We start from the raw sequence: 23,536 nt of genomic DNA on the forward strand, positions 1-23,536 counted from the left end.
TGGAGTCTGACCTTTCCTTTCATGTAACTTCTAAAAGAAATCCACTGCAGCTTTGATGTTTCATACTTTAGAGGTCTGTAGTTAAAAGAACCCAAGTCTTGCATTTGTGTAAAATATTTACTGAATCACTGAATCCCATGCACCAGATGTGTTCTAAGAGTCAGGTACAAACCTCCAACCAAACCTCTGCAGTGGAGTCACAAACTCCTTACCCAAATCCATCCAAGTATCAACTCCATTACATCAATAACCTTATCTCCTTAGTACCTAGCTGTGTTCTAGGACATAAAACCGAGCAGGCAGTCAACAAATATTTGTTGAAAATTTTATCTTTTCAATAGTTTTTCTACCTTTCATTCTAATGCAATCCTGATCTTTTAAAGCCAAGAAAAATCATTTTTTGCCATCCTTTCCTGCTGATAGAATGGTCCTGTATCATAATTATGGCCCCTGAAAGATAACGAGGTCTTGTTGGGCGGAGATCCCAGGGGAACTCCTCAAAGGGGCACAGATGCAGTTGGCTTATGCCCTTTTACCATTTTGGCCTCTTGCCCTTTGTCTTCTACTTTTCCATGCCTGCAAAGCAACCATGATGACATGAGATGCAGCCAACGACTTTCAACTGACCTTGAAGAAAAGCTGTGCAACAATCCATTAGGGATATAATAAAGGAGATTCCTTCTATAGGAATACATATCTATATATCTCCCTACATAGGATATTCCTATATGTCTATAGGAATAGATATATAGATCACTATATAGGAATCTCCTTGATTACATCTCTGATGGATTGTTGCACAACTTTTCCTTGGAGAATGCCCAATGGTAACGAGCTCATCATTTCAAAAAGCAGTGCCCTAGGCAGGTCTGTTTGTTACCAAACTTTACCTTTTTGTGAATTAGAATTTCTCCTGCTTTAATGGCCATCCATTGGTATTAATTCCATTCCAAAGGAGACACACATAAAATAACCAGTCTCTTTGTCATGGTAGAACCCCAAATATTTAAAGACAGTCACCATATTCCTTCTATATCCCTTCCATCTTCAGACCTTCCAGAGGTATTCTGCCTTGTTTTGTTTTCTGTTTTTGGTCCTTGCTATGGCTTGGATGTGCCCCTCATAAAGCATGTGTTCAAAACGTAATCCCCAATGTTACAGTGGGGCCTAATGAGAGTTGTTTAGATCCTGAGGGCTTTACCTTCATGAAAGGATTAATGTTGATTTTTAAAGTGTTTGAGGCTTTGAGTTCAATCTCTTGTTCTTTTATGCCCATGTGATGCCTTCTGCCATCTTACATTGCAACAAAAAACCTTCACCAGATATGATCCCTCAATCTTGGAATTCCTGGTCTCCAAAACCAGAAGCCAAATACATTTCTGATTTATTTTTAATACATTACACAGTCTCAGGTATTTTGTTATGGCACTATAAGATGGGTTCTGTTAGATTTTTTTGTGCCCTTATTTCTTCTCCTTATAGTCTGAGTTAAAGAAATACGTGTACTTTGATAATGCATTCTCTAATCCTTAATAGTTTCTATTTTATAAGCAATCTTGTGCATTCAGCATGTAATCACACACACATACATACACACAAATGAAGAAAAGATTCTGAAATGGTTTACTCCAGTCAACTGAAAAATCAGCTGACATAGAACAAGGATGTGTTGTTTACAAAATGAAGTGGTTATAGTTTCTCGTTTTTATGTGAAATTTTTACACTGGCACTGTAGATAGAAATGGCAGTTGTAAAAACATTACTCATTTAACAAGAAACCCCAAAACATTAATGTGATTTACTTCCATGTCCAGCTTATGTCTTCACCATGTATAACTTTATCATTCCCTAATTTGGGGGAAGTTTGTGCTTCAAAGACATTTTGCAATTAGTACACTTGAGCTTAGATATATAAAGCAGGAAACAGAGTGAAAGGGATAGAAAGCTCCACTAGCTATAAAGTACAAAGTATTTCATATTTTAAAATGTATGATCTAGCTAAATGAAATTCAGATATCGAATTATACACATGCACATTCAGAGTCCAATGCATAGAGATCAAAAAACAAGCAAACATAGGTTTATTACAACACGTTGTCAGATAAGCTCTGTTCTCTTATTGAGAAGGTAGTGGCATAGTGGCATTTGCTGGTAGGTGGCTTTTATGCGTACCAGAATGTGCCTAGGCCTCCTGTGCAATGTCTGGCATCTCCATGGTTAATTAATCTAGTCTGCATTCTTCCTCTCCCCCACAGGGCTGACTGTAAAAAATCTTGCAGGGAGAAAATCTGGCTTCCGAAGCACTGCTTAAGTGACCTGACTTCTTAAAATAGTCCTTCATAAGCAAAACTCACATGATATAATTTGAGTGTGTAAATCCAATTACATTTCCTGGGGAAGTGCAGGGAAGATTATACTGGCTTTCCCTGCTCTGTTGTGGCTGGCTGAAGCAGCATTCCTCAACTAAAGCCCCACAAAAATCCTGGGAAGAAAATTCTTTACATAACCCACTCCTTTACTAGCTGTGGTTCAAACCTATGTGTCACAGAAATTTTGCAACCTTCAATACTGCCACCAACCTTCATGTTCTGTTACTTTAATTCTGCCCCAAAGAGAAAACCAAGAACACACTTCAGAAGCGATAAGTCAAATGAACTGCTATGTTGTCCAACTGCGTAATCTGGGCCTACTGGTCTCTCAGACAATCAATATTGTACCTATTTGGTGCTGAGAGGAAAGGTTTAAGATAAATGTTGCAAGTGTCTCCTATGTTTTGCAAATAAACACATGTAGAATCAACTTAAATAGACACACTTGTGAAATGAATAAATTAGCATCTTAAGACATATTTAGACAACAGTAAAGTGTCACATCAGCGTGATTGTAGTAGTGTCCTCTGATTAAATGTTGCTAGCAGCACTGAATATGGAATAAACTCTTTTAAAAAATCTTTCGTTTTTTTGCTTGGTTTCACTCATTTCTGATGAGCTCTTAAAATGCCATCAATCATTAAAGTATAAATATGACTAATGCATTTGTCCTACTTAGCATGACATTGTAGCAGCTGCTCTAGAAGCAAAGTCCTCCCCATCTTCCCAGTTCTAATCTAATTATGCTCTGACCTGCTGATAACAGTCAGGTGATATTACCAGATATGAAAGAAAACAAATTCATAATTCAATCTTGCAAAGCACACACTACACATTCATTTTACAACTCTCTCTAAATACAGAGACAACAAGCCTATTTGCAACTCCAAGGCAAAGATGTCTACAGGCCAGGGCTGAAGGGATTTAATTGGTCATTTCAGCCGTCATTATGATATCCTTTGCAAAGCCCATTCTCCACCAACACACATACACACAAGCACACACACACACACACACACACACACGAAGAAGAAAGAAAGAAAAGAAAAATATAAAGAAAGAAAAAAGAGAATCTCTGGGTATCTTTCACAAGTAAGGGAGAATATATCCATTTCTCGGCATTCAGAGGAATCTCTTGGGAAGGTTGACACTCAAATCAGTTTTTGAAAGGCATTTTTCTCAGACATGCTGGAAAGCTGCCATTATTTTTTTAAAGCCTATATGAATTTCCTAAAGAAAAATGCACAGAAATGGAGATATTTGGGGTCTTAAGAAATGTACACCATAACTGGTGAGGTACATTAAATTGGATTCCAGTCATCCTCATTTAATGGATATTTATGTCTTTCAAGTGAGTACGTACCTTGATACCAACTACCAAATTGGAACGATTTATATTACATGCCATTTGTTGTACATTAAGTAGTCACAGGATTCCCTTTATTTGATTTGAGATAGCTACAAAGAACCTTAGACTTACACAAAGAACGTATAATATCTAATGTTTAAACTGTATAAATGATGGGAGAGAAGTTGGTAATTTTATTATGTTCATGTTGTCTTTACTGTGAAGTTAGTCCTTCATTTAAGTGGTCAAAAATGTGTATATAAGTCACATACAAAATCTGCTTCCCTCCTGAACCCAACCTACTCATACTATACACCACTATCTTATCCAGCACATACACCCAAAAAGCATTTTCCCCTAAAGGATTTCTTGAAAGTCAAATGGTAGGCTAAATGTCCCTCATTTTAAGTCAAGTTTAACGATCATTCTTTAGCATTTTTCTGGCTCTAGTCTCTCCTGTTTGATAGGATGTTGAAAGGTAGGAAAGAAGATGTTGCATGAGAAATTTAAATCTGACAGCATGACCTTGAGCACTAAGTAACCTGGATTTGCATACCTGACTGCCTTTGATTGTACAGTTATCTTGGAGAAATCATCTCCACTCTGACAAGTCTGCTTATCTATCTCACCAAGAGGTACAGAAGACTAATTAGCCACTAGCTGTAACATTTTAGAATCCCCAAGAGGGAACCATAATGCAGCGATCTTTCTGGTTAAATATTACTGCCTCTCAGTTTTCCAATAACTAAATGATTTCCACCATCTTATCACTAATGAGCTAAAGAATGAGAATGAGATGAGTTTCAAATGTAAGATAACTCAGATTATTGTCACCAGCAATTAAAATAGAGTAAAATGCTAGCTATAGCAATAGCGTTTAGAATTTATCTATCTTGTGAAAGAACCTAGCAAATATAATCTTATCATTAATCCTTTATTTACATATATAACATCATTTTGTAATGAATTTACTGGTGGATAAATCGAATTGGTGAGACAAACAATTGGTTTATGATGTGGGAAAAGTAAATCAGTGTCTTAGGGAAATCTGGACAAGGTATTCCTATTATTGGTTTGAGGCTTATTTAACTTGAATTGGGTGCGGTTTCATAAGAAAGAAATTATTGTAGCCCTAGTGCTACCTATAGCTGAGCTAAGTCAGAGTGAAATAAAAGGAACCCTTCAAACTGGGTTTTGAACCTTCTGAAGGTTTCTCAGTCTTTCCAATGCCACTCCAGATGCAGAAAACATATGGGTGATTATGTCTGCTCTAGACAATAATCTCATTGTTGGGTGGGAAGTCAATGTTTGTAGTGTGTTAATTGAATAGAGAAAACATAAACCATCTCTTTGCTGATGGCAGGGAATTTCCTGAGTGGCCCCTTTTAGGTTCCATTTTGTATCCACAGTGGAAAGCAAATGGTGATTCAATGAACACAGGGCTTTGTCTCTTCTTATAGGGTGTCTGCAGAGATTTGCAGTGTGGTTGCTACCCTGTCAAGTCACAGATGTCATTTCCTTCAGGGTAGAAAGAGGGAAAGCAGATTCTCGTAGCTTAGATTAAAGGGAGGCAATCATTGGCTCATTTGTTCCTTTCAAAAATGACATTTTCAATGAAGTGAAACAGCTGCCAAGGTGCGCTAACTCTATACTCTCATTTTCGTTTCCTAATTCTTGATAATTCTAAGTTAAACATTAGCCATCCTACCAAAGAGAATGAAGATTAATGTGGAGAAAGATCCTATTCCAGTGTTTATGGCCTTTAGTTGATAGATTTGCATCCAGCTAAGCAGAATGATGAGTTAGCTACAATGAGCCTATTCCCAACAATTCACTCATTTTTCTCTCATAATTTCCCTTTGACTTCTTCATTAAATGTTTATTCATGTGCTATACAGAATTTACTCTCTTAAGTAGTAAAAGAAGTACTCCTCACTCTTTAATAGTTTCAAATGCTTACGTGTTTAGAAAGATAATCACTAGAGGGTTTCTGAAGAATAATTGGCATTGGAGTAAGGGTTTGAATTCTGTCCTCACTGCTTGCTAGGTTCCTGATCCTCAGGATATCACTGTAAAGTTTCTAGGAATCTGTCATTTTTTTCTCTGAAATGAAAATGAAGGATGATACCATCTATTTTTCATCATTAGATGTGATGATGCACATAAAGGTGCTTAGTTACATGTAAAATACTGTGCAAAGTAAAGGATTATTACAGTTTTTTGACTTCTTTAAAAGATGTTTACGTGTAAGACTGCCTTGCATGCATATGTGTGTGTGTGTGTGTGTGTGTGTGTGTGTGTGTGTGTGTGTGTAGAAAGCTTTCACCGACACAACACCAGGGCACTTGGATATTTTATAATATTTCCTATATGATGAATTATCTGTTCATTCAGTGACCATTTGTTGAATACCTACTATATGTCTGGCATTTTTCTAGAGGCCGAGGATAAAATGCTATTTATGATAGACAACATCCTTGCCCTTATGGTGTTTACATTCTTGTGAGGGTGTGGGGGACAAACAGTAGATATAAACAAATAAGATAATTGCAGATAGCAGATGTGCTCTGGAGAAAATAAAACAAGTCATTTACTAGAGAAAGTAGCATTTGAGAGTCTGGAACAATGAGAATGTGCCAGTCTTATAAAGACTTTGGAAAAATTGCTCTAGGTAGCAGGTGAAAAGACTCACAATTAGGAAGAGCTTAGAATATGGCAAAAAATGAATGGCATATTTGGAGCCTAATGAAGAGAAAAGAAGAGAGAAGAGAAGGAAATATGGTTGGAGAGAGAAGAAGCAACTAGTTCAGAGAATCGAGCATGCTGTGGTAAGCAGTTAGGATTTTACTCTAGTTGCTCCAAGAAGTGTTTAGCAGGTTTTGAGCATTCCTTATATGTTACTAGACATGGTAAACTAAATAGTACCTATTTAAAAATCACAGATTCTTATGAAAAGTGATTTATTCTCTACTTTGTCCATCTGCAAGATCTAGGAAAGACTCTTAAGCCCATAGAGGGCGCCAAAGGACCTTTAAAGGCCCTTTCAGCACTGAAGTGAGGGGAGAGCGCTCTGGTTGTTCCTCTAGAGTTTTGGTAACAGGTGACTCAACCTATGAAATCATAGTTTATCTATAATTCTAACCCAAACAAAAAATTGAATGAACTTGGTTTACATGCATCAGGACCTTGGTTTTCACAGTGGAGAATTGTTTATGATGAGATGAGGGTGGGAAGACATTTGGGGGTTATTTTTAATCTTCTCCCATCTGGTAGTATTTGAGTAGAGTATAAAACAAATATGGAGCCAAATTTACTTTCTGGATTCACTTGGCAAGAAAAAGATATCTATACTTAGAACTTTGAAAACACTCATAATTTGCCACTTAGGATGTGTTATTCTAAATACTATTCCTAACTTACTTATTAAATTTTCTAGTTGTGCGTACTGAGAAAGGCTATTGCATGAAAAGCAGTGGGTTATAATACATGGAGTTTCTTATACATGATCAGATAGCTATGCTTTATCGTGAAAACAACTCATAGTGAGGTGAAAAAAAGAGAAGGCAAAGAGAAGGAGAAAGAAGGAAGGAGAGGAAGACAGGGAAAAAAAGATCTGCTAATGTCTAAGTATACAACAAAGAAAATAAAAACAAGAGAATGAGAGAGCTTGGAAGAAAGTAGATTTAGATGTACTGGCATGTAGGTCTTCATGTAAACACAATTGAGAAATAGTTAATACCAAAGAATTTGACTTCCACTTCCCAGATTAAGATTTATTTGTTATATGTGGATATAAAGTTTCATGGTGACTGTGATAACACATTCATTATTGCCTTTAATAAGAAAAAGTTCAGTCAATCAGCCGTTACTCAGAGTCTCTCATCTCTCCATTTCATGCCTGATAATCACAGGCATGTAATTTATGTAGTCTTTGCTTTACCCAGAGAGACTTCAGAAAGCACTGTAAAAGCAGCCAATCAGATAAGTCACCTGAGCAAAGGAATCCAGAACCATCGGAGAAGAGACAGGATCCCACATTGACCAGAAGTCCAGGAGGCCAATGATGGGTGAAGCACTCTAACAGCGCTGGCAACCTAAACATCATGAGCAATTTTCAGTGGGGTTGTGCCTGTTTATTCTAAGCACCATCTATTCAAATTCAACCGTAAAGAAGAGGAGTTTTAAGCTGCTAATGCAACAGAAATGATACAGAGGCTAAGGACAGGGCAGGCCCACACAAAGCAGCCCCCTGACCATGCATGTCACACCAGTCATCTATTTGAAAATACTTCACTTGACATGTTTCCCTCATTTTTGAGAACCCCCCAAATTCACTCTCCTGTTACCTACCATACATTTTGCAAAGACAGTGCCATGCCATTAATTATCTATTGGTTCTAGTAAATTCAAACAAGAGAAACATTGTCTACCTTCTCACCCAGAGACAATGTGAACTGTGTTCACATAAGCATATACATATTTAAGGGGAAGAATAGAAAAAAAAGAGGAGAAAGGAGAGAAAGATGCCTAAAGAACAAGATTTCACCTAAATATAATATTTACACCATCTACATCAAAACGCTCTTTTCCAATTAATCAAAACTTGCGTTCTTTGCCACCCCCAATTACTGAGTTTGGTTTATTCAAAGCACTGGGGTCGCATCCTGTCATGAGAGAAGATATCATGTTCGGTCACCAAGGCAATAAAAAATTCCCGAGAAAACCATGTGTCATAGGATTATTTGAAGGACCGGATGAAATAACACATACAGTACTCAGCACTGACAGTCAGTATGTGTTTAACAAATGTATGTTCCTTTGAGAACTGAGGGTTTGTGGCTTAGAGATGTGGAAAAACCCAACTCTGAAGCCCAGAGCCCCCTAGACACCCTGCTGCGACTCTCCTGAGGAGAGCTGTTAAGGAATGGGTCACCTTCTAAATCTGGATGCTTCCCCTCCCCTTCTGTCTCATGCTCCAGAGACTGCGGACCCTGAGGGAGGGGAATGAGGAGCAGAAAGCAGACTTTCTTAGCTGATGTCAGAGTAGAATTACTCATAGAATCAGAGTAGAAGGGTAGAGTTGGTAGAAACTTTTAGAGGTCATTTAGTTCCACTTTAAGAAGGGATTGCATTCCACTAACACTTTAGACCTCCTAGGTGCAAGGCACTGTGCCAGACTGAAGGAGGAGACTTAAAGAGAGTGAGGCAACCCTGGCCCTCTGGAAGCTATATGATTAATAACTTGGGGAAGTTAGAGGGGAAACAAATGCAAGGCAGGCAGGAGTTACCTGGTTGATGGAAATGACCGCCAGCCGGGGGATGACCACTTGGAGGATGACCTGCAGCAGCGAGGTGCCCAGGCCGGCCAGGATGGCCCAGGTGAGCGGCAGCGGCAGCATGCTGTAGGTGGCGAAGAGCGTGAAGAGCACGTAGCCTATGCCGTCGCCCAGGAGCCCGTAGCCGAGGCCTGCTGCTAGGATCTGGGTGGTCATGGCCACCCAGGTGACCACGCCGCTGTACTGCAGGTACGTGTGGGAGGTGGTGTCCTTCCTAACCACCACCAGGGCGCAGATCACCACCTCAATGCCGGTGAAGAAGCCCAGCAGGATGCCCTTGAGCGGGTCCATGGGGGCCGAGGCCAGGCTCAAGTGCAGGACCAAGAGAGTGAGTTTGGTCAGCACGTCCAGCACGTTCATCACCACTTCCGATTTGCGCCTCTGGCCCAAGAAATAGCGCTGGTAGAGGCGTTCCAGATCCCGAGATTTGAAGGAGTTGCGCAGGGTGGGGAAAATGACCCCTCGGTAGCTATAACCCCCATTGAGAAAGAAATCCGAGTTGCTAGGGGCACAGTCAAGGTGCAGGAAGCCCAGGTCGACCCCGCCTCCGCTGCCGCTGGCACTGCCGCTCCCGCTGCGTTCCGGGAAGACTTTGGTGCCGCAGGTGCTGTGCGCTCGCTCTCCCGGGCCCAGCGAGTAGAGGGGCAGCGCCGAGTCGCCTGACAGCTGCGGCGCGTGGTGGTTGGGGCCGCCGCCCGCAGGGTCCGATGCTTTGCCCGAGCCTCCACTTCCGCTGCTGCTGCCTCCCCGGTGCCCGTGAATGAAGCGCTGCTCCGTGATGTGCCGCACCGCCGTCTGCCACAACAGCCGCTGCGGCCGGGAGGCGCTCCTGCCGTCGCCGGCCGGGGGCGTCGGGTGGATGGTGTAGAGTTCCTCGCTGCCTGTAAGGCAGCGCACATCGGAGAGCTCCATGGCGCTGGGCCGCAGGGAAGGAGGCGCAGAACCCTGGGGAGGCAGCCGGAGGAGGGGGTTCCTAAAGACTTGAAGGCGACCTGGTAGGAGCTTGGCAGCGATCCCTTCTATCCTAGGCTGTCCCGTTGCAGGAGCCCTGCGCCAGGGCTCCTTGTAGGTCAGGTCATACTGTGCCCAGGGGCAAAGGGCACCTGGAAGATTGCGGCGGACCTCCGCGTCCTTACGCGCTGCTCTCCCGCCAGCCGGCGCAGCTTGGGTACGCAACGGCAGTGGCTATTTGTCCTCAGGAGCCGCAGCGCTCTGAGCCACGCAGCCCCTTCCTGGGCTCAGGCTCCTTGGTTGGTTCTAGGCTCAGCGTTTTGGCGCAGCCTTTGCTCTCCAAGAGACGCCTAGCAGCCTGGGCGCCGTGCTTCTGCTGCGCGTCGGGCGGGCCTGGCTGCAGCACTGGGCTCTGGACGCCCACTGCTCCGCGGTTTCAGGGGTCCTGGCCGGGGGTGACCGGCGGCAGCGATGGGTGCGAAGTTAGCAGATGTGGCTGGAATCATCGCCTTTCGGAGAACTCCATTGCGCCGGGATGGGGAGCAGGGGCGGAGCTGGGGGCGGGGGCAAAGAAGGAGGAGGAGGGGGGCACGGTGAGGTGGCGGGGCGCCCCGCGACAGGGTTGGAGAGGTGGTAGCCTCGGCGCTAACAATTCACCAAATAGTTAATTTTAAGGAAGGGGTATGCTGAGGCTCCCTCCTAGGCTCGTTCCTAGTTGCGGAGCAAGGACTGACAGCGCAGCGCTGGCTCTGGCCAGAAGCATCCCTCCGGGAGTGGGTGCGGGGACTCTCGCCCCAGGGTCCCAGCCTGAGCTATAAGACGAGGTCCACGCTTTCAGCTGTGCTTTCGAAGGGTCGCAGCACACAGTTCCCATCCCCTTTACTTCGTTCTTTGGAGTCCATTTGGCTTGGAGCTAGGAGGAGCAGGAGGTGGGGAAAGGAAAAAGTGGGGAGGTCTCCAAAGCCAAGAGCTCTGAGAACGAAGAGAAGCCGCCGGTGCGGATATCCGAGGCTGAGAACCGAAGCTTGGCGATGAGGCGAAGGTTTGGGGGAGAAGGGAGGCCCGAGGCCGAGTGGAAGTCGACAGAGACGCCTCTGGATCCAGGGAAGCGCCGCCGGGTGCCACCCTGGAGCTCTGAAACGCGCTGCGGGCACCAGGCTACTGGGAGGAATTTGGAGACCTGTCAGAGCGGTCAGACACCCGCGGTGACTTAAACCCGCCCCCGCGCCAAGCCACGCCCCTGGAACCGGGCGGGGGGTGGCGGAGGGACCTGCCACCCAGATCTGGCCAGGACGCCCCAGGTCTTGTAGAAAGCGGCACTCACGGGCCGGTGTGGGAAAGGACCACTGAGGGCTAGGGCGGGCGGGGGCCCCCGGCCTTCCCGGGGCGCGCTGAGATCCAGCGTTCCAGCTGGCCGCGCCAACCGGTTCCTCCGCTGTTCTTTTTTAGGCATTGGCTCTTGTCCTCTGCAGGTGCGGAGCCAGGACTCGTAGGCCGCTTTGCCCACGGAGTCGGAGAGCCCAGCGCGACGGAATACAGGGTCTCCTTTCCGCCCTTCCTACCCGTGCGTCTTTTGGCAAAGCCAACTTTCGGGCTAAACGCAAAATCCCCCAAGAGGCCGCAATCATAGAGGCAGTCAGTTTCCTACAGGAGCCTCTTTACTACCTCGATCGGGAGGGAGGGGTACGGGACATTAAAATGGGGACTTCCCCTGCCTGCCTCACACACTAAGTTTCTCCGCTTACAATAAGGGTCGAGGAGGCGGACGTGGAGAAAGGCATGTCCGGGGTCCCGCCTCGCCCTAGCCAGGTTTCCCGCCCGCCCAGGCTCAGCCGAGCGCTCGCGGACAAAGCCTGCGGCGGCGCTTGCGGCGGACCAAGTCGCTGCGCGGTGGGAGCTTAGTGCCGGTGCTAACGCCCGATGAGCCGCGTCCCGGGGGTGCAGGGTTTGCCGGGCAAACACGGCCGCCGCAGTCGCGCACCCGGATGCAGGTGGAGGAGCGGTGGTGGTCACCACCTCCGCCACCAAGACTGCGGCTGCAGCCGGTGGAGCCCGGGCCCAAAGCACAGTCAGCTGATGGCCAATGACGTCAGGCCCTGGGCGCGTTCGCGGCTCCCCGTGGCGTCCCATGAAAGCCCGAATGACCGCCTTGCCTTGCCGCCCCCTCAGTCCCTCCTGAGCGAGAAGAGAAGCTCCTTTCCCTCCTGCCTGTCCTAAGGAAAAATAAATTTCGATCTCCCCACCCCCAACCACAGACACTGTCTCCAGGGTTATTTCTGTCGGCCGTGTCCCAGAAACGCGGGATTTAATTTTTTGCTTTTTAATTCTCTTTTTTTCCCCCACGCATTTGGACTTCGGGTTAAACCCGGAACGGGTCACCTGCCTTGCACACAGAATTCCAAAAGGAAGACAAAAGAATCCTCTAACATTTCCCCTGGTCCCTAACCAGTAGATTTCTAGAATTTCGTTCACTCCATGGAAAAGACTCCCCTAATTCCAGTCCTTTAAAGTTGTATTCTACCATCCCTCAAGAAAGCCAAAACGAAACGCTCAACTTTAAATAGATAGACGGCTGATTCTACTTTTAACTCTGTTTGTAGATGAATTAATGTGTTAACTCTAAAGATCTCCCAGAATAATTGGCCTATCCCATGGGGCTGGAAGTTAAGCATGAAAGCACCTCAAACAAATCTGTGTTGCAGTTATCTAGCCCTTAATGAAATAATCCCTGGAATTACATTCCTGTGAGAGACATGCTTCCTGCTGCTTCTTTCCTTGAACTCATCAGCCTCACCCTACTGGAACTGGGGTGGGTAATGAGTCTCTTGACTTGAGCTGGGAACCCAGACGGAGCACAGTTGGGAGGGCTGTCCTATAGACCCTGAACCAGAATGTGTGGGGAGCTGTGTCCTCTCTGTGTGAGCACTGCCCCACGGCATCTGTGCTAATGACCATATTAGCAAACTTGGCAATGGAAGACATCTCTTTATTTTCTCAGTTCTTTCTCCTTGGGGCCCTAAGGACTCAGCCTGAATAAATGAGGGGCTGGATGCAGTTGGAACTTTCCTATGAAAATCTTTCTCCAACCTGGACAGCTCCCAGGATGATTTATTCAGCAGCAAAAGGAGGCGGGCCAAGTGGGGGGGAGATTGGACCCAATCAGATAAAATGACTCAGGCTGATGAATGAACACAGCATGCTACAGAAAGAAACTCAGAATTTCATGAACTCAGAGGTTGAAGCTAATGCATCAGGGAGAACACATCACATCTGTTCAACTGACTGAATGTTTCTTGGCTGGAAGGGTGTTACCGTAGATTGTTTTAAAATAAGAACATGGATGACACAATTAGATTCCAATGCTCTTCTTCTTGCTGGGATGACATAGTGCCATTCAGCCCAAGAAGCATTCTGTTTTTGAATGACAGCATTGGTTCAACACAAATATTTAGAAGCTTTTGGAATATGCAAACCACCAAATGATTAAGAACCACTTAAAACAAAAGAAGTTGGCTGGGCAGTGTGGCTCACGCCTGTAATCCCAGTACTTTGGGAGGCCGAGGCGGGCGGATCACAAGGTCAAGAGATTGAGACCATCCTGGCCAACATGATGAAACCCTGTCTTTCCTAAAAATACAAAAATTAGCTGGATGTGGTGGCGCATGCCTGTAATCCCCGTTACTCGGGAGGCTGAGGTAGGAGAATCACCTCAACTCAGGAGGAGGAGGTTGCAGTGAACCGAGGTCACACCATTGCACTCCAGCCTGGGCAACAAGAGCGAAACTCCATCAAAAAAGAAAGAAAGAAAGAAATCAAGAGAAGTCAACACATTCTTTTGAAGCTATGATAGACCTTTCATAATGCTTTCATTTTCCCCCTGCATATTTATTAAGGCAGGGTCTCTACTGTGATCTGAGGACAGCGTTTTAACAACTCAATATCGTCTTGCACACAACTTCCTCCTCTTCCCCTGTATTCCTCCTTGAAAATACTTGCTTACCTCATCCTTCAAAGTTTGAGCAATGTTGTCTCTGCCTGAAAACTTTTCTGATATCCCCATTGAGAACTAATGACTTCCTTCTCTGTTTAATAATCTGTTCTGGGTACTTTTAGTACAGTCCCTTACACAGGGACTAGCCATTGACTTATGTATCTGTCACTCCTCCCCATGAAACAGTGAGCTCTCTGAAGGGAAAAACTTCCTTGGGCCCATATCCACCAACTTCTAGCAACTGTAATTTACATGGAGATAATAAGATAATAATAATGTTAGCCACAATTTATCTAGCACCTATTAGGTGTCAGACTCTTTCTTAAGATCTTTTACAAATGTCCCATTTAATCATTTCCAGTAATATTGTGAATTAGGTCCTTCTCTATTTTACTATTGCCATCTTACTGACTAGGATACTGAGTACTGAGGCTTCATGTGGCTAAGTACTTTGCCCAGGATCTCATGGTTAAATCCAACGCTTAAAGTTGTATTGCAGGAATCTAACATCCACATGCTCAATAAAAATGCTACCATAAGTAGTCAATGACTAATTCAATAGGACTGATAGAATTAAAAAATGTCACTTTTTTGACTTTTCAAAGGCAAAGTAAATAAGAAACTTCTGAGACATTTAGACTTTGAGAAATCTGTTAGAAAGTACCTGAATCGCAGAGGAAGGTAGTAGAACTCATTATTGTTTGAATGGAGGGCCTATTAATTCTGTTTCTGTTCCAAACTTAGACACTATTTGTATAATTTATGGAAAAACACAGACTTTCACAATTGAGTTTAACGAAAATAATTAACTTGGTGTAATTTATTTCATTTAGGTAGTTGTGGTGGTGGGGGAAATATCCTATTGTTTCACTGGAAAATAACATACTTGTTGTGTGATGTTGCTACACACCATAGGCCACATTTACAGTAGATATGTTTAAGAAAAGGAAATTTGTTGTCTCCCTTGATGCACCTATGACTTCCTAGGTTGATTATATTAATATATGAATTAAAAAATTTTTAAGAGCCATGCCCTTTGCTGAGTGCCCATAGAAACTCTGACACTTACCGAAGACATATAAAATATTCACATGTAAAAGAAAAGATGGACTCAGTTCAGGAAGGGGACATGAAACCAGAGAGATCCTGTTTCCAAAGGGAAGGAGGATGTTTGTGACAAAGCAGCTTCCAAAGTAGAAAATCCTTAAAGGAATATTACATGCCTGCCTTGCCTGGAAGAATTACTCTTAGGAAATATCAAAAGTATCAGCTGCTTTGACAGCACTCCAGGAAATGTCAGTGTCTTAGATACATAGAGATCATCTTTGACAAGTTCTATGAATTAACAACTTTGCACTCACATTTCATCCGGAATGCAGTACAATACACAATAGAATACAGAAAATGTCTATTTTTACTTTTATCTTATATTTTCTCTGCCTTGAAAAATACAGGAAAAAGATGTTTGTAGACATTTTGGATCTTCACAGGAAATAGTTTAAATTAGATTCTGGTGCCTGGAAGGAGAAGAGTGTCTCATCAGTGGGAAAACAATTCTGAGACAAGAAAGGCATAGCTCATCCATCAGGCAGTCAGAAGAAGAAAGCTTCAAGGGAGATAAACTTAAATATTTTCTTCTTAAAAGATGATTCTCTAGATGCTGATTTAACTAGAGGATGAGCTAACTATGACATCACTAATTAAGACTTTACTTACTGAAGTCCTAAAATAAAAAGAACACATACACACATACACACACGCTGACACACACCATTAGAGAAACGACTAGTGACATAAGGTATTGAAAAGCAGTAATGAAAGAAAAGAAAAAGTGGATTTCCAGCTAGTGCAGTCATGTCACGAAATCTTCTTTTGGCTATGCATTTTAATTTGGTACCTATATGAATTCTTGGGGCAAAAAATGAGCAGACCCATTGGGAAATAAAGCAGATAATGTTGCTTTATCCTCTTAAAAAAATCTATCCGATGGCTATTTTAATATCACAGACTTATTTTTAAAAATATTTCACTCTAGTACTGTTTCCTCTGTGTGGACTATTGGTGTTTATGTTGACTAAGCTAGCACTTTTTAGACATTATAATGCAAATACATTTATATAGTCGCATTGATATCATTGCATATATTAATCTTAATTCATTCATTTAGTGTAAAAAATATCTTTTTCCCTTTCAGAATCAGTGTATTTCTGTTTCTGCACAGTTGGTGAAACATTTAACCCATATCCTTCTTGGGACTTTCATCTGTACCCTCCTAATCCCAGGAAGATGCTATAGTTCTAGGTGCTAATGCACTGCCAGATGTATGGGGGGGATGCCCTCATGCACATGCTTGCCTTCTGGTCTTTGACTGCTCATTCACAAAGGTCACCACTTAGGCATTCGTTGGTCCTACCCATGTGATCCTATCCTGTGGGTCCTGCAGCATTCTGCATTGCTTTTGTTCAACATATAGACAGGTGAATCTTTGTACAGGTCTGCCCATGATCCCATTTACTTGACATAGCACATTGTCCTTCTACTGTAGGATGCTGTGCCTTCTCTAGGATGTACCAAAAAGCCATTATTTAGGGTGCACAGACTCTTCCTCCAACCCCACCAGTTGCGGAGAACCTCTTTTTAGTCTGGTGAGAAACCTTGTTTTTTGAGGGTATCTGACTTTTCCTGCCTTCTGTTTTTTCCTTCTGCCTTGTAACTTCTTGTGCCTCTAAAACCTTTAAATTTTCTTTTGGGATTACATTTTTGGAAAAATAAAACATATCTGACTTTTCCTGCCTTCTGTTTTTTCCTTGTGCCTTGTAACTTCTTGTACCTCTAAAACCTTTAAGTTTTCTTTTGGGATTACATTTTGGAAAAATAAAACCTGGAAAGGTGGAAAGAGTAGTTTGCTTTCTGCTACTCCTTTCTAGAAGTGATTGATTGATTGAAAAATTGAATGAGGGAATGGAAAAAGGGGCATACAACAGTAAATCTCATGAATTAATATTTGAAAGTGGTATCCACATATACAAAATGTATGAAATGTACAAAATCCTTCTAGATTAGTTTTTTATCCGCACTGTGGATTCCAACTGACTTGTGGGGTTGTGAAATCAATGTAGTTGGTCAAATTGACATTTAAAAAATAAATAAGTAGGTCGGGCACGGTGGCTCACGCCTGTAATCCCAGCACTTTGGGAGGCTAAGGCAAGCGGATCACAAGTTCAGGAGATCGAGACCATCCTGGCTAACATGGTGGAACCCTATCTCTACTAAAAATGCAAAAAATTAACTGGGCATGGTGGTGGGCGCCTGTAGTCCCAGCTACTCTGGAGGCTGAGGCAGGAGAATGGCATGAACCCGGGAGGTGGAGCTGGCAGTGAGCCAAGATCACGCCACTGCACTCTAGCATGGGCGACAGAGTGAGACTCCATCTCAAAATAAAATAATAAAATAAAATAAATAAGTAACATAGTAAAACATAACCGTAGTGATAATTATTGTTTTGTTATGGTATACAAAGGCATTTTTGATATAAAACATATCCTTTCCCCCTGAAGTGAAGAACTGAAGAAAATTAGACAAAATTTCAGAAAAATACTTTATCAAAATCTTTAGACTTAGGATGTTTTATCTCTGTGACCTTGAATAAGTTGTGTAACAGTTTTGAACTTTCACAATATGGTGGAAAGTAAAGTTTTGCCAGGTTTTATGTAGACTAAAGGTAATTCATACAAAGCACTTGGTATAGCGCATCACACATGGCAAACATTCAGTATGTATGCACTCACCTCATTCCACACACTCAATCAACAAGACTTACTGAATACCAACAAAATCGTTCTCAACTTTCTCCTGTGTCACTCCACTGCTGCACTCCTGTTTTTGTATTTTGGCCACCATCCTCTCTCACCTAGATGATTTCAGTAGACTCTGAATCTCTTTAGCTGTAGTTTGCCTCCTTTCTTCAGCTGCTGTGATCAGTCTAAATTAAAAATATTATCATGTTACTCTTTTTTTTAATGGTGGAAAAAATACACATAAGACTGACCCTCCCACCAATTTCCAAGTGTGCCAGTACAATATTGTCCACAACATGCACATTGTTGTACAACAGGTCCCCAGAATCCCCTCTCAGCCCTGCATGATTGAAATTTTATACCTATCAAAGAACGACTCTACCCTCTCCCTCCCACTAGCTGATCATGTCACGCTCTTGCTTAGCATTTTGTGATAACTCTGCTTTACCCACAAATGCCTTAAAATAGAAGGCAGACATCTCCTGGACTGGTTATTGTTTCTCTCTCCAGCCCCATCTCTCTCTTCTACCCCTCTTGCTCTTGGTGCTTCAACCACACTTAACTTCATTTAGTTCCCCAAAGGTGTCCTGTTCTCTTACTTCTTCCTCTGCCTGGAGTCCTCTTTCTATGCATCCTTTTGCTCTTAGCATGGATGCCACTTTCTCTAAGAAACTTCCCTCAGCCTCTTATGTCTGTTAGATGTCTGTATAAGTTAGAAATGCTTTTGGCTATGATTAGTGAGAAAACTATGAGTGACTTAAACAAATTGGAATTTGTTTTTCCTATACAACAAGAAGCATGGATGTAGGGATTTGCTGGTGGATCAGGATTCCAGTTATATTAGGGACTTTATGCTGGCAACTCTAGAGTACCTTTGACCTTCCCTCATGGTCACAAGACAGTTGCAGCTTCTCTAAACATTCATTCACTCTCACAAGGGTAGTAATATAGCCAGGAGTTCCCCCTGAATACCTCATTCTTATCAGAGGTGAAAAATGTCTTTCTAGAAGCTCGTAGAAGACTTCCGTGTATATCTCATAGGCTAGAACTGTATCCTATGCTTACCCTTAAGCCAGGTCCTGAGGCCACCTTCCTAGGGATCAAGACATCTGATACAAAGAAGCATTTCAGGGCTGGTTCTTGGACAGGCAGCAGGTATATTTTTATATTATCTACTAGCTCTTTTCTTAGCAAACTGTGCATCTCTATCTCAGCCCTAACAAGTCACTTCCCCTTTGTTTGTCTTAGTAGCCAAACTACCAGATGATTCCCAATGATCCCATACTTCTTGGTAGTCATACCCATACATATTTGCCTTCAATGTGTTCGAACTAGTCTGTGTTGCTGATATAGTGCGATATAAATGGTGGCACATTACTCCCAAAGCTAGGTCATAAGGACATTGTGGCATATGCTTTACTCTCTTTGGAGAGCCTTCTCTTGGGGAAGCCAGCCACCATGTTGGATATTTAGGTTGCCACATGTAGCAAGAAGCTGAGGCCCCATACCAATAGCCAGCAAATAACTTATACTTCCTTCCAGCAGCCATTGGTCAATTATCTTGAAAGTAAATTTTCCAGTCCTAGTCAAGCCTTCAGTGGACTGCAGCTCTAGCTAAGAGCTTGACTGAAACATCATGAAACATGCTGAGCCAAAATCACCCAATTAACCTACTCTTAAATTTCTGACCCATATACATGGTGAGATAATTAACGTTTATTGTTTTAAACCCCTAAGTTTTGGGGTTATTTGTTATGCAGCAATAGGTAGCTAATACACTATCTGACTGTCCAGTAGGCTTTAAGGTTTTTGAAACAAAAAGCTTGAAACAAAGGCTTGTCATGGTGGCTCACGCCTGTAATCCCAGCATTTTGGGAAGCCGAGACAGGAAAATTGCTTGACCTCAGTAGTCTGAGAAACATGGCAAAATCCCACTGCTACAAAAAAATACAAAAATTAGCCAGGTGTGGTGGCATGCACCTGTAATACCAGTTACTCAGGAGGCTGAGGTAGGAGGATTGCTTGACCCCAGGAGGTTGAGGCTGCAGTGAGCCATAGTTGTGCCATTGTACTCCAGCCTAGGTGACAGGGTAAGAATCTGTCTCAAACAAACAAACAAAAAAGCAAAACAAAACCAAAGTAATGAGCTTCAGTTATACACTAGTAAGAATGGCAGAAAAGCATTTCTTTGTTTTTAATTCATTATATATAGAGATAATTATATAATTCATTATAAAGAAGAACCATTGTATGGTTTCAGTGATGATTTTTATTTTAATAGAGTAATGAGTGACTTGGGGCAGGGGCCAGCATGTAAAAGTGATAATATCACTTCTTTGTTTAAAATTATTAACTTGCTTCCAGTTGGAGTGAGTAATATTTTACACTTACAATTAATTAATTACTTAATGGGCAAATGAATGGTCATTAATTGGTTTATGTGCACATGGATGCATGCTGTGGATCTAGCAGGAGAAGACGTTTTCACCAGACTTTGAAAGATAAATAGGCACTAAAAGGCAATTATTAGCTAAGAAGTAAAGGTGGAGAGGACAAGCTGCCCTTCACCATTGCTTGGTATTCTCTCTGTGTAGAGTGCTTTTCTGGATCATTGCTTAACTGCCATTTTGTGGTCTCAGTCAGAAGTCACCTCAGAGAAATGATCCTTGACCATTGCATTTAAATTCCTTGCTCCCAGAATTTTCCAAACAAACTTGTTTATTTCCTGTATAGCACATCTTACAATCTGCAATTATCTTACTTAGTTGTTGGCTTTTTTTTTTTTTTTTTTTTTTGCCTTCTCTGATTAGAGTGTAGGCTCTTCCAAGACAAGCACCATTCTCTCTTATTTGTCATTCTTTCCCCAGTGCTTGGTAATAGCAGAAGCTCAGTAACAGTTTTTAATGAATGAGTAAAAAATGACCCAGTCTTGATAACTAACTGAATAATGACTCCAATGTAGGTGAACCATAGAAGCAGAGTTGGCCAGATTAGGAGAAAATTTATACTTATGTGCTAGACCAGAACAAACAAAATAAGGAAAGGAGAGCCTACATCACTGGGAATGTTTCGCTGGGCTCTAATTGAGATGCTTCTTCATTGAGTGATCCCTCCTAAGGAAAATGAGACCAGGAATTTAGGCACCTATTATTTATTAGGTGTAGTGCTAGTACTTTACCTACATTATCTGATTTTATCCTTATAAGAACCGTGGGAAGATGCTTTGAATGTATTTGGATGTATTTGGAGTAACTTCCCCACTTAGATCTGAGATGGTTGGACTCTAACTTTTCTCCAAAGACCAGGAGACTATTGACTAGTAACTTTTTTGGCCACAAATTGCAGTATATCTGAATAACTAGCTTAACCAGATGGGTGTTTAGTTTTCTCTAGGTAGGTGGTTGCAAGCAGAGTCAGAGTCTTGAAGATACTTGGGTGGTAATTTTTATTGGTCTCGTGGTCTTAAGATGGCTACTGTAGGACCAATAATCACATCTGCATTCAAGTCAGGAAGGAAGGGATGAGGGCAGCACTCTGACTTCCGGTCTGGCACATCTCTCCTGTTTTCATTAGGAAGTAAAAGCTTCCCCCCAAACCACCTCCTCGGCAGACTCTACTTAGATGTAATTGGAACTGGAACACATGACCATGTAAAACTGCAAGGGAAGCTGCAGGAATGAGAAATAGGATTAATGTGGCTGGTTTTACCCTTCCAGGTTGACAGTGGTGATAAGAGAAATCTATTTGGGACTATACTTCAGGCAAAGAGAAGAACTGATGTTCAGGTAACAGTTAAACTGTGTTGCAAAAAATCCAGAAACATAAAAAATGAAACGCACCCTCTAACTTTCCCTGTAGCTCAGTCAAATTATATATGTTACTGTAAAGTGATTTAAAATGCTTAAGTATTTGAAACTTCAAAGTGAGCCATATCCATTTTCATGTGTTGATAATTAATACAACATATAAAATAGGAGATATCAAATAGGAGAAGCTGGTCCCTTTCTTTTCTCCTGGCCTGCTCGTTCTCCCATTTTATTGTATACTCCTCACTAGCAAATAGGTTAAAAGAAAGACGGTAAGAAACACAAACACTATTATCACTTTGCCCCTTCAAATACTATTCTTGTGCTTTAGTCTTTTAAAAACTTGCCAGTCTTGCTAGACATCCCGAGAACTCTCAAATCTACTGTGTTGTGGTAACTTTAGTTGGTAAAAGAAGAGGGGGAGGAAAAGAGGTAGCAGGAAAGAGGAGAGAAAAGGAGAGAGGAAAGAAATAAAGAAAGCAAGAGGGGAAGAGAAAGAGAGAGGAAGGGGATGGGGGGATAAAAGTTGGAGCAGGTTTTGAAAAGACCAAGATATAAAAGGGGAAGAGGAAGGAAGAATGGAAGAAAAGACTGAGAAAGGCAAAAGAGTCAGAAGGAAGGATGATATCCTGCAGTTACTCAGTGTGAACCCTGTGCTTTCAAATTCTCTATTGTATTTAATCTGCACAGCAATCCTGCAGGGTAGATATCATTCTTCCCACAGCACAGTTGAGGAAAGCAAGCCTTGTGAAGCTCACACAGTGATTTATTTGGATGATTCAAGAATGGGACCCAGTAACAGCAGAGGCTTTAAAGTTGATGTGCCTGCCTCCAAATCGCAGGAGAAAGGACACAAGAGACACCAGAAGGTCTGATGAAAACGAATGAAGGCTTGGAGGAGTCAGGCCAGGAAAGAAAGCATAGGGAGGGATCAGACATAATAGCCCAAGTTCTGATCCAAGGGACATCTGGTGCTTTTTTGTCTTCATTAAAGCTGTGGTTATTCTTTAATGACTGTGCATACTATTCATCAGATTGATTAATTAGATTTGAGTGTACTCCTTACATATCCCAGGAGGGTTGCCAATAAATAGAGTTCATGGCATAGAACCCAGAGGGAGGTCATCTAAAACAGAGCAGAGTTCTTTGACTTGGTGAGGCTGATGGATCCAAGGCAGGATTTGGTCATGAGTTCTCCATGTGCCCAGAGCCTAAGATCCCAACTGAACTTATCTAAGAGTTTCCATGGTGAGATGACTTGGAGTGAAGTGATGGCCCTGAGTGGGGGTTCCAACATGGGAAGTCCCTTTCCTCTAGGCCCTCAAATTGACAAAGGAACGCAAATTTGCCATTTGATATTATATCTCCATGAAGTTGTCTAAAGAAATCTTCTGTTGATGTGATCTGGTAAAATACAGGAAGTGCCCAAATGAAAACTTGAAGAATGGTGGTGAACTGCTTGGTAGAGATCCCAGGAGAGAATTGCAAATGCCATTTTAAGAAATGAAATGATGCAGCACTCTTGATGATACAGATAGAAGATGATATTTTCTGGAGAATATGAATACTGATGTTGAGAAGTTATTCCAAAGAGTATCACTTCAAAAGTTTCAGGATTGTATCTCTCAATTCCTCTTGTGTTTTTCTTTTTACATATATCCAAGTGTAATATATGATAAAATCTTTATTTGGTTACACTTAAAATGCTTTTAAAAATATGTATAAAGTTAAAATTCAAAGTGATAAAACATTACTTCATAGTTTAATTGGTAGAATTTTCAATTTTTTAGTAATGTATAAAATAATGGTGTCATATTCTAAGAAATATGTTGTGGTTATAACTAAGCCCTAATTTATGGAAGGAAGAAATGTGGAGACTCATACCCTTTAATTTTTTAGGTGAGGTAACAGAGAAGATAAAAGAGTTTCCCACAATCA

The 23,536-nt window shown here is 42.2% G+C and overlaps 1 protein-coding gene and 1 long non-coding RNA gene across 5 annotated transcripts in view; one reads left to right on the forward strand and one right to left on the reverse strand.

Annotated features, from left to right (window-relative positions):
• ADCY8 (adenylate cyclase 8) overlaps window positions 1–11,167 on the reverse strand; it is a 263,968-nt gene extending 252,801 nt beyond the window's left edge. For all 4 annotated transcript variants that reach the window (XM_073999461.1, XM_005564084.5, XM_005564083.5 and 1 more), the window contains exon 1: window positions 9,006–11,167. In XM_073999461.1, the coding sequence (XP_073855562.1) occupies window positions 9,006–9,965 (960 nt within the window). In that variant the 5' untranslated portion in view covers window positions 9,966–11,167. The remainder of the gene's footprint in view (window positions 1–9,005) is intronic.
• Window positions 8,711–23,536, forward strand: part of LOC107130697 (uncharacterized) — a 276,412-nt gene continuing 261,586 nt past the window's right edge. The window contains exon 1 of the long non-coding RNA XR_012416642.1: window positions 8,711–9,242. This is a non-coding gene — a long non-coding RNA (uncharacterized lncRNA). The remainder of the gene's footprint in view (window positions 9,243–23,536) is intronic.

This window comes from Macaca fascicularis, chromosome 8, assembly GCF_037993035.2.
Source record: "Macaca fascicularis isolate 582-1 chromosome 8, T2T-MFA8v1.1".
NCBI lineage: Eukaryota > Metazoa > Chordata > Mammalia > Primates > Cercopithecidae > Macaca > Macaca fascicularis.